The 11925-nt window shown below is 40.6% G+C and overlaps 1 protein-coding gene across 2 annotated transcripts in view; it reads right to left on the reverse strand.

Moving 5' to 3' along the window:
* Nucleotides 1-2042: 2042 nt before the first annotated feature.
* Nucleotides 2043-11925, reverse strand: part of LOC106949656 (PQ-loop repeat-containing protein 1) — a 40970-nt gene continuing 31087 nt past the window's right edge. The window contains exons 4-5 of one of the 2 annotated variants that reach the window (XM_015036060.1): nucleotides 10681-10897; nucleotides 2043-2827 (exon numbers count right to left, since the gene is read on the reverse strand). In XM_015036060.1, coding sequence (XP_014891546.1) covers nucleotides 2653-2827; nucleotides 10681-10897 — 392 coding nt within the window. In that variant the 3' untranslated portion in view covers nucleotides 2043-2652. The remainder of the gene's footprint in view (nucleotides 2828-10680; nucleotides 10898-11925) is intronic. The other variant, XM_015036061.1, reaches the window with a different exon arrangement.

The raw sequence follows: 11925 nt of genomic DNA on the forward strand, positions 1-11925 counted from the left end.
TCGGTTCTTTTTTCAGTTGATAAATATAAAAATCGTCTCATGATAGAAAATCGGAGCTGAACATCCTGAATTTATGATTAATATATTATTGTGCAGCTGGATGGATGTTTCTGCCTTTAGCGCCCACAGGGATATAGATCTAGGTAACTCAGATGCTAAAGCTTCAGAGTGGTTACCGTGGAAACAAACAGGAAAGGCGATTAAAACATTAATGTCTCAGTTTCCTGTCGTTGTGCTGCCACGTTCTTCAACTCTTCAATTATTTAAATCTATAATATAATATAATATGGTTTAGAACAGTGTTTTTCAACCACTGTGCCGTGGAAATTATCCAATTTCACCAACGGTACCGTATTTTCCAGACTACAAGCCGCTACTTTTCCCCTAAGCTTTGAACCATGCGGCTTAGCCCTGGGCGGCTTTTTCTTCAACCACCAGGGGGCTCTCTAGCAGGAAGTGAATCATTCGAAGTCAAAATTGTAAATCAAAGAAGAACGCGCTAATTTTCATTTAGAACAAGCACATGCTAGCAGCAGGCACGAATGAGAAATGTTCTCAAACTCATATGATGCAGCTTTTAAGTTGAGGAGTATTGATCTGGCAGGACAGGATGAAATAGAGCCGCTGCACGTAAACTCTGTGTGAACGAAACTATGATTCAGAGGACTGCGTCCTTAATACATCCAGCAGATTTATTAGGACGCTGCCCTCTGCTGGGTCCTTATGGAAAACCGAGAGCAGCAGAGATACCAGCTGCTTATAACCCGGTGCGGTTTCCAGTTTTTTGTTTGTTTTATTTGAAGGTGCGGCTCACAGTCTGGAAAATACAGTAATTGGTCTTAAAAGATTTTTTGAAAATCAATTAATTATCTGCAAATAATGCCGTCTTCAAGTGTCTCTGCTGTAGCAGTGACCAGCGGCGTAATCATGTAATTTTCTTACCACTAGATGGCAGTAGGTACAGAGCATTTTACATTAAAACAAGAGAATTAGTGATGCATGAATGTTACAGGTAGCGGTGAAAGCATCGTATCTAGCAAGACTGTGACGACAGTGATGGAAAAGACAGTGAAGCTCAGCAGTAGTTGGAAAGAACATAGGTACATTTCCCACATCATGTCTGTGTGAAGTGAGCTTCTCAAGCCTGGCTACTATAAAAACTAAAACCAGAGAGACTGAGAGCTGCTGAGGAAGAGCTTTGTCTTTCTTCAATTTCTGCCAGTAAATCAGCTGTTTTCATCCAAACATGCACAGGTTTCACACTAAATAGGTCAAATATACAGATATTGACATTTTGTACATGCAAATCTTCATATTGTAACAGTGAAATCTTTCCCAAATATTATTGCTTCTTTCAGAATAAGAATTATTTTCTGTATTCCAGTTTAAATAATGCTTGTGGATTAGTTTGTAAAACACTGAAGTTGTCTACAACTTCTGTAAATTTAAGACCACATTAAGTGCAATTTGATATAAGAAATGTAAAATATGATCAAAATACATTTTTGTGTTTGATTCCTATTCAAGACACTTTGATAAGAATGACTATATATATAATATAGGCGACTACAGAGTATCTTTGTTTACATTTTTGGTTGGTGGTGTGCCTCGAGATCTTTTCAATTAAAATAATGTAGCTTCACTCAAAAAAGGTTGAAAAACACTGGTTTAGAAAACCATCAGCATTATTTATTAAATATATTCACTTTAATATAACAGAAAAGCCACAGAGATGAAGACGACATGCTAGATATTTATTTTAACCATGGCTGAACATTTTCCACTGCTGCTCTGGTTTTCACAGGTCGGCTGCGTTCACACGAAGCTCAGCGACGGTTTTCTGTCTCGGTTGATCAAAACTGTTTACGATCCGCAGAACAAGAAGGTGATCTGATCGATCCAAAATATCAATACTGCTGATGCCAAGTCAGTATCAGATTGATACTTTAGCTTCAGATTCTCTAAAATTTTATATTATTTTTGTGTTGCAGTTTCTCAACTCTACCTCAAAAAATGTTTTGGTTTCCTTTCAAATTATCTTCTTTTGTTTATTTTGGAAAAAACGCTCCTAACCCTGTTGTCTCAGTTTAAACTCAGCTGGACTGGCTCCTTTAAACTTTGTCCAAATTCTCTTTCAAGCTGTAAAAATTATGAAATATTAAAACAGAAAAAGATCAATGCCACAAAGATTAAAGAACGTTTAAATTTATTATAAAAATAGAAATCCTGGACCTAAAAATAATGTTAAATATTCAGCGATTGTTATAAAAACCCTGAATTATTCTCTGAACTTTGAGCCGCAGACGAACGAACCTTCACCCGACCCAAACAGCAAACAGAACCATCAACATGCTACAAGAACCGTCCAGATGACGCATCAGTCAGACGTTTGGACCACGCTCTGGTTCCTCTAAGGAACCAGTGGTTCCACTGGTCCCACTGGTTCCTGCTGGACGTCTGCTGGACGTTCCCCTCCAGGTTTCCTTTAATCCTCGAAGTTCCAATAAATAGTAGAAAAAGTGAATAATGCAGATCTGTAGTTTGTTTGAGGAGGTTTTGTGTTTTTGGTTTCACCACTAAAAACATTTTCTTTGGTTTTCAAGCTTCTAAAATGTGACCTGGTTTTGGACCAGCGGCTCCTGGTTTCCCGGCTCAGCCCAGCTTGGCCCGGCCGGCCCGGCCGTACAGCAGAACCTGCAGCAGGATGGCGGCGTCCAGCAGGATCTGGACCGAACCGCACACCCAGAACTGGGCCGGGCTTTCGTTCATCACGAAGTACGCCGTCTTGAAGGCGTCGCCCGCCGTCCAGAGCAGAACCATCTTCACACTGCAGAGAAACATCCACAGCATGTTATCCATTCATTAAAAGCAAAAACAAACGTCACCAGATGCTGACTGGGTTATGGTGGGAATATCTGAGCTCACGCAAAACAAAAGTATCTAATAAGTCACTTTTCAGCAAGAAATGGAAGTTTTATGTGAATAAATCCTTAATATTGGTTAAGTTTTAGTTCCATTGGCAGATCATCTCAGTTGTAACAACGTTTTTCTCATGTTATAACAAATATTTTACATTTTAAATATCGTGTCGAGTCGATGAAGCAGTGAGGTTTTTATTTTTGATGCCACCTTGTTGCAGATTTCTCTGTTCGTAGAGGGATTATATCCCTGCAGGTGGAGACGAACCCAAACGGACCCTGTGGCCTGATCAGCACCGAGTCAGAGACAGACTGCATGTGAATGTTGGCCCAGCAGGCTTACCGTCCACCGGGGGAAACTGCAGAGCTGCTCCTCTCTGCCCTTCGCCCTGAGCAAACTGCTGCTCTGGAGACAGGAAGCTGGATCATTAACGGGTCGGGAGGACGCTCCAGTTTAAGGTCATTAGTGCCGACAGAAAGCTGGTTCCGCTGCAGAGCGCCGCGACGCTCAGTTCAGACCGAACATCTGGACCGGCTGCCCGACCAATCAGAGACCAGAAAACTCAGACCATCACAGCCAGATGGCCAATCAGGGAGCTGGTCGGATCTGGATCGATTAGTTTGGTCTGAGCGGAGGAAACCCTGACCCTGACCCCTGACCTTGATCCTGACCCCGATCCTGACCTTGATCCTGACCCCGATCCTGACCTTGACCCTGACCCCTGACCTTGACCGTGATCAGAGCTGTGTTTTTTAATAACTATGTTTTACTTTTACTTGAGTTAAAACGTTGCAGTGCTGATCTGACTGTTTGGTTCCTGTTCTGGTCCAGACCAGTTGGTTCTGTTGCATTTTTTTTTTTTAGTAACATATTTTTAAGAAATTCTGACAGATTTAATAATTTAAATTTAATAATTTTAATCATAACACAAATAAATATGATAAATGCATGAAGTCAGAAAGAATGAAGTGTCAGCCTGAGACTGAGCTCAGCCTGAGACATTTCATCAGAACATCTGAGATCTTACAGCTCAGATGTTTCATGTCGAATGTTTTGTATCTTTGCTGCTGATTGTTGCAGAAACATGATCTCTGTCACATCAGATGTGAATGAAAGCAGCCTGGAGTCAGAAAGAAGAAATGAATTTTAAATCTGCAGCGTTTGGAGGAGGAGGACGAACTCCTCCGTCTGCTCTGCTGCTGACGGTCAAACAGAAAGACAACATGATGGATCCAGACGCCTTCGCTCAGAAACAATGCCATCATTCCTGTAAACTGGATGAATATTTAATAATCTGCTCGTGATTCAGACTAGAAATATTCTTTATTAAAGCTGGATTAAACTCCTGAGTTAGTTTTTCTGCAAAGCAAGAAGCATTTTTTCCTGAAGTCAGATAAATTATCCAGTGTTTTCTGAACAATGCATCTATTTATCTTCTGCCTGACGGTTAAACAAACTGAGACGATCCGCTTTGTGTTGCTGGTTTAGATGCTCCAGTAAAATCTGAGACGTTTCTCTGATCAGTGGGAACATTTAGCTGATCTGCTGCGACGACAAAAACTCCCAGGATCCCAAACATCATGGAGCTGAAGAGTCTGCAGGAGGACCAGGCCGACCGGGACGCTTACAGATGTCACTGATGGAAAACTGCTAAAGCACCAAGCGCTTCAGAACCGTCCGACCCAAACACAAACAAACACACACACACACACGCTGGGTGAGGTGTGTGTCCACGCCGGCTGCGAGCGCCCACACGTCAGCGCGGTGCACGGAGCCGTGCGTGGCTCGGTGCTGCAGCAGGCGGCAGAGAGGAAACTCAAAGCGCAGCTCGAGAAGCCGAGCTGCTCTTAACCCACTGACTATGAATTATGCATGTTGATCGATCGCACAGCCAAAAGTTCCCAACCTGACAGAGGAGATCCACACAAAACGAGGCGAACACGGAGAACGCTCCAGGTTATTTAAATATGATGGGCTGCATGATATGGAACAAATAAATACTTTATGAACCAATTCTGACTGAACTTTAACAACAGGACAGTATGGAAGGCTGTCAACTAATATAACAACAACAGGCTACATCATGAAACTTTAACCTGGTCATATAAAGTCATAATTCTGCACTGATTGTGTTCATTAGATAAAATGTTCTGCATGTGGAAATTATGAAGATTAATATGAATGAATCATTGTGTAGAAACCAGTTAAGACTACAGATGATATTTCAATGTTTAAGGTTTAGTCTGACGTGTTACAAATAAAGAATAGAGAATAATTTGACTAAATATATTTGAAGGAGCAGCATGCAAAATAAATTGATGAAAGTCTGAAATAAAAATGAAGGACAATGAATAACAGCAGCAGGAATCTGACAGCTTGACTTCCTTCCTTTGTTCAACTAATCTTAAAAGAACCGCAGAAATATTCTGTTGGGCAAAAAGAGTTTTTCTTCTTATTCACAGGATTAATTAAGACGCAGCTGTTATCTGCTCAAGGCAAAACGCCTCGGGTGGGTTCACATGCGTGCAGTTAAATATCATAAAAATTACACAAACAGAAATATGTGAGCTCAGTTTTAGTCCCGACTTCTGCAGCGTTTCATTGTTTATGCAGAGAAACACGTTTCATATTAATCTGAGTTCTGCGTTTATTAAAACGTTTTTATCTGCAGTGGCTGTTAAATATCTCCTGTTAGTTCGGCTGTCAGATAATTTGGTTCAGAAAACGCTGACAGCCTCCACAGCTGAAGCAGCCCAGACTCAGAGGCCCCACTGGGACTCGGCTCGGGTTCAAAGGTCACACATTACTTCCAGGTTAGCAGAGAGGCTGCATCCCCAAGGGCCAACCCTGAAAAGGTGGAGGCTGATGGCTGCTGCCACGGAAACACAGCAGCTGGAAGGGTGTGACCTTGACCTGGAAACACAGCCGGACCGGACCGGGCCGGGCCGGGCCAAACCGGCTGGCTGTGAGCCCAGCAGGACCGGTCCTGCTCAGACATGTCAGAGTGGAAACGCAGCAGTGGCGCCACCGCTGCGGCCATGTTGGGGCAGAGCTGGAAGCGAAGCAGAAAACAAACCTCCGGTGGATCAGGAGAGAACGAGGCGATCACTAAAACAAACCAACTTAACCTTTTAGCTGCTGATTCACCTGAGTGACGTTTGATTTAAAAACACCTCGGATGAATCATACCAGCTTCCTTTTACACACAACCACTCTGAGTGAAGCTTCCTGCCAGAAAGGTTCACCGTTTGATTTGGCAATGGGCACCAGCCACCCTGACCTCTGACCCTGCATGTATAGATGGATAGTTTTAGAAAAGTATAAAAGTAAAATACACTTCTAGATGTGCTTTACTCACATTTTAATTTAAAGTAAACTTAGAAATGATTTTGTTGTTGTCGGCAGTGGGCACCACTAGCTAACACGTTAGCTGCGCTAACCCTAAAGCACCAACCATAAACATCAGTTCAGCTAATTTGGCTGAAGCTAATGCTGCAGCGCTAACTTTAACCAAGTGTCAATAAAACATTATTTGTTTTATTATCAGCCCTGGTTTTTTCATTCCAGTGTTTTATTCTGTATTCCTCATTTGTTTGTTGTAAAAAAGTCTTAATCCACTTCAAAATAAAAGCATGAATATAAATGTCTTACTGCTTTGATCACAGATAACCAAAACTTTATTCTACTGACAGTTTAACAAACAGCTGAGTAAATTATTGCTTCAGAAATTATCCATAAAATCTAATTTAAATTAAGTGTGCTAAGCGTTTTCAAAGTTATCAAAAATGCTAATGTGCATTAGCAGAAGGTAGCTCAGCATCGGAGTACTCAGTGTTGGACTGCTGCTGATATTTTCAATCATTTTGTCCAATTTTTCATAAAATATTCAGATTTTTATAAACCGCTTGGATAAAATCCAGACATCAGGATTATATGTCAACAATGCCTGATCTTTTAAATACTTGAGAGATTTGAATGCATTTATTTAGATTTTGTGATTATATTTTTAAAATGATAAATATTATCATCCAACCAGCTTGGATGGTGTTGAGACGATTTACCAGGTCGAGAAAGAGTCACACGCTGTTAGACAAAGGGCCCACAGTAAAGGGTTACATTTTTGATTCTGTTAGACACCAAGGTCCATTTCTCACGAGAAACAGAAACTTATCAGGCCACAGAGACATGGTGTGATTTCAGGGAGCGTCTTCAGTCCATATAATCAGCTGCCCTCCTCTTTCTCCTCAGACGCTGCACAGACTTTTTTTAGAAACTCTTCTCGGATGTAATGGTAAAGTGTCTCCTTTCAGCGCTGAAAGTTAATAAAATAAGTAAAGTCTGAATGCTTTTCTTGGCTGATTTTATGCTCCGTGTGTCAATACAAATTATGATTCATCGATCAGGATTTTCATTCTCAACAATGGGGACAGAAAACATGATTACATCCGATTTGACCTCAGTGGTGTTTTCAGTTCTTCCTGCTTCATCTTCTCTCAGTTTATGAAACATTATATCAGCATCAAGTTTTAAACTGATGCTTCCTCTGGGATCCTGCCATGAATTAACTCACAAACTGGAGTTTTTAAACATCTGTACTTTAAGCTTTTACCCCTCGCTCTGGGGCAATAAAGCACCTGTGTGGGGTTTCTGTGGAGTCATTAAAGCCCGGAGAATTAACAGGCTGTACTTTAGTAAACATCAAATCCCTCTGAGGTTTCATGTCCAACTTTGTGCAGATCAACAGTTTCTGATTGTGTGCTTATTTCCCTCATTGTTTTAATTAAAGCAGCTGTACGCTTTATTGGACTCTAACTCTTATGTTAATGAGTTCAGTGTTTGGGAACTCCACTGTGAGCTGATTAATGCTGCATGGAAGCAGAAAAATACAGCAAACATTTCCACACAGCAGTGAGTTAACGTCACACCGAGGCGTTTATAGACATGGTCCAGGTGCTGCAGGTGTCATCCTTTTCACAGCCATGTCCTTCTGCTCTCCATCCTGTCTCACCTCTGCTGCCGCCTGATTTCCCCCGAGTGACTGAATCCAAGAGCACTTACAGAAAAAGTCAATAGCAGCGCGGCGTTGGTAATCACACTGTGTGTAATTGGACATGGCTGACTTTATGTGAGCATACAGGTTCCCAGGGAAGGCGAGTGTTTTCTCATCACATATTGCAGCAGTCACTGTAAAAACTAGCAGGACTGCAACTAAACAAGTTCATTTTTATAAAAAGAAAAGGAAAAGTCTCTGATGTTGAAAACATCCAGGTTAAATATTGCAGCCCATCAGAGGAGGTTATTAAGTTATGTTTTTTAATAAAATTTGCAGCAGTCCGTTTGATCTCCAGGAACATTTGTGTCGCCTTTGATTAATGTTGGAGTAAATGTGTGGAAAAGAGAGAAATGATGTTCTGCAGCTCGTCGTCCGTCACGCAGAGAGGCTGATAAAGTGTTACTACGTGTTTAATCTTCAGTCATCAGAACATCTGCACACCCTGAGGACATTTTCAGTTTGTTAAATTACTGGGAGAGCAGAGAGTCGGCCTGAAAGCAACGCTTCGCTCGGTTCCTCTGTGAAAAATGTGAGCAGGAATTAAATTCAGAGGAAACACGAGGGGCCCTGAGCCTGACCTGAGGAGGTAAAGAGGCAGACATGTAAACATGGCGTCTCTTTCCGTTTGCAGCAGCTTTTATATAATTTGATTAATCAGATTTGTAAAGGTTGATGGAAAAGCTAAAAATTAGAAATAAGTTCCTCAACTCTGCAAAAACTTTTCATCAAATTAGTGTCAAAGCTAAAAGTAGGCAAAATGCTAATGTTAGCCTACATGCTGCCAGTGGCACGTAGAGCATGACTAGCATGTTGTCTCCCTCCATTCAGTGTCTAAACATGGCTAAGAAATAAAAGAGAGGAGCTAAAAAGCTTATTTTAGAGAAAAGGCTACTGCCAATATTTGTGCTGATGCTAATGCTAATGCGCTGCCTTCTTACTTTTGCAAAAATAAAAATCAGATGTTTACTGCTCGTCTCTTAGCAACAGATTAACAACAAATATTATTGTTCAAAAACATAAGATTTCTTCTGCTCTTTTGAAATACCATTTATCTTATTATATTACTTAAGAATTGTGCAGTTGGTGAATTTTGCAGAAAAGTTAAAAGGTTTTTTTTTGTCATTGGTGGCAAATAAAGTATAAAACAGACATTCAACACAAAAGTAAAAGTCTGATTTCTACTTCGTGACACTTCGTTACCAGAAAAAAACGCTCATCTCTTAATGCCATATTATGACAAATAAAATAATACTAGAAAATTTCTGAAGAAATTTAAATGGGGCCTGCTAAAGTTACGTCGCCATGGTAACTCCAATTCCCAATAAAAATCAAAGCTCCCTTCCCGGATCGAGCCGAACCTTTCGGTTCCTGTAGAGAACCCGCGCAGGAACCGAAACGTTTCCATCAACGGTGTGGAAAGAACAATAAATAACTACAATAAAGACACGTTCTTTACCATATTACCGTAATTCACGGTAATATGTGAATTACATGCATATGACAGGCCCAGTAACATATTTGGATTTTAAGTGAGATATTTTAATTATTTGAACCATCAGCAGACAAACTTTAAATTTACAGAAAATAACTTTGATATCTTCATTTCCCCAGCAGACAAAGAGATTAACCTGTAAAATAATATTTTCCATGTGTAATATCATTTAGTTTGTATTATTTTAAATGTATATTTGTATCATGTGGTCTTGAGGTTCGATTATAAAACAGAAAAGTGAAAACATTTTCTTCACATTTCCATTTAAAACATGAACTTTTATTCTGCAGATGAAATGAAGCCGCTGCTGTTTAACCACAGCTGGATTTCTGCTCCCAAACATCGACTGCATCAGTTTGTGCTGACGATAGATGAGCTGCATAACGAGGAAATAATGGAGATAATCAGCAGGAGGTTCTGTCCCATTAGGGACCAAATGAAGCTCAGAGCAGAACCGGAGAACCGGGCCGGCAGAACCGCAACCAGAGACGAGGAAATTAAATGACTGAATCAAATCAAACCACCTTCAAATGTTGCATTGAGCGCTTTGTGATTTTATTCCCAATAATAATTATTTATTGCTTCAGTCGTGATAATCTAGTCGCAGCAAACATTAAAATATCAAACAAGTTATTTATTTTAAAAAGGAGCAGGAATATCACACAGATTCATTTCTGTTTGACTTTCAGCTAAAAGATCCCAAAACTCGATGGATTGGAAGATTAAAAACGTCAAACAGAGTTCTGTGATAATTACAGGAAGGTTGAGTGGAAGGAAAAGCTGCACAAGTGAACAAGCTGATTGTGTTGAATCCAGAACAGATTGTTCCAGAACCAGAAACGACATCAGGCCCGTCTCAGGAAGCTCCGAGGTCCAAAGTTCTCTTCTATATGAAAATAAGTTTCTAGAAAATCCTACTCCAGTATTTTCAAAAGAGAGATGTGATCCACCAGAACCAACAACTATCTGGACTTCAAGAACCTCAGCAGAAACTCAGGCTGCAGCGATGTAGGAACAGGAGCCCAGACTGTCATTTCTGCATTAAAATACTTTTCTGTTGGCTTGTTTTGTAATTTTCAAGGTTTCTGAGAAAGAAATTTTAGTTTCTTGATTCACTGTGAATCAGTGAAGACAAATGAATTATTTAGTGGTTGGTGATAAAACCTGAGCCTCCTGCTGCGGCCGTGCGGATCGCAGTCAGTCGGGCCGGCCGTACCTCATTCCCCTGGTGGAGCGGTTCTGCAGGTTCTGCAGCAGCTGTGGCACGGCGAGCATCGCCTCAAACATCACGGCCAGGGAGCCCAGCGCCTCCACAAACATGGCGGAGTCCAGCAGCAGCAGGGTGAGCACGGCACAGAGCGCCGCGAAGCCGAAGCAGAAGAGCAGGTAATCCTCAAACGAGCTCCACTTCCAGAAGTAACGAACGTCCAGATCTGGAGAGGGGAGAAGAAATATACAGTTCAGTCAAAACATTTCATTTTAGTCGACAAAATCAGCAACATTTTCAATTCAACGCCACTTTTTGCTGCTAAATTATTGAATAAATATCTATAGGAGCTCAAAATCAAAGATATTTATAATTTTAATCTGTTCTTCATCAGATTGGATCAAAGTGTTTTTCTATCCATTCAGCTTTCCTGATGATTCATGGAGCTTCAGAAATGCTGACATTAGCATTCGCTGCTACATGTTTAGCATTGAGATGCTAGCATAGCTTCACTGACAGGCTAACTCCTTTTAGCTCAGCTTGAACACTTTTTCCAATCATATTTTTTTTATAAGCAGAAATTGACCCCAGTTGGACCAGAGAAGCTTCTGGCCGTTTCTCAATATGCGTTCTTGTCTGTACTTGTGTTCTCGCGTCCTCGTGAAACGTCATCGACAGCGGCCCAAGTACTGTTCCAATTCAAAGTACAAAGTGTTTTTTATTAAGCTTTTTTCAATCAGTAATAAAAAAAAACTTAATCCCGTTAACTTGAAGGTGTTTCTACTTAGAAATTACTTTTCCTTAATTATGTATATTTGATATCTGTTAATATTTGTCCCAATTATAAAATTATCCAATCCCAATTGTTAAATTGTTCAGTTTAACACAGGAATCATCCTGTGTTAAATTGAATTTATTGAAATTTACGCTAGTTGAGTGACGTCATCAAGAACGCCCTGTTCCAATTGGCGAACTAGCATACTGCGTCCTTGTGAACTCGGTAAGAACGGACTTTCAACTGTTCTTGCGGGTACGTACTTGCCAAGAACTCAAGAACGTACTTGCGTTCTTGAGTATTGAACGCAAGTTAACTAGCAAGCGAACTAGCATACTGCGTCACAAGGACGCAGTATGCTAGTTCGCCAATTGGAACAGGGCATTCTTGATGACGTCACTCAACTTCCGTAAATTTCAATAATGGTTCCGTTTAACACAGGATAACTCCTGTGTTAAACTGAACAATTTAACAATTAG

Source organism: Poecilia latipinna, unplaced genomic scaffold (assembly GCF_001443285.1).
Source record: "Poecilia latipinna isolate Pla-1442-1.1 unplaced genomic scaffold, P_latipinna-1.0 Scaffold356, whole genome shotgun sequence".
In the NCBI taxonomy this organism is placed as follows: domain Eukaryota; kingdom Metazoa; phylum Chordata; class Actinopteri; order Cyprinodontiformes; family Poeciliidae; genus Poecilia; species Poecilia latipinna.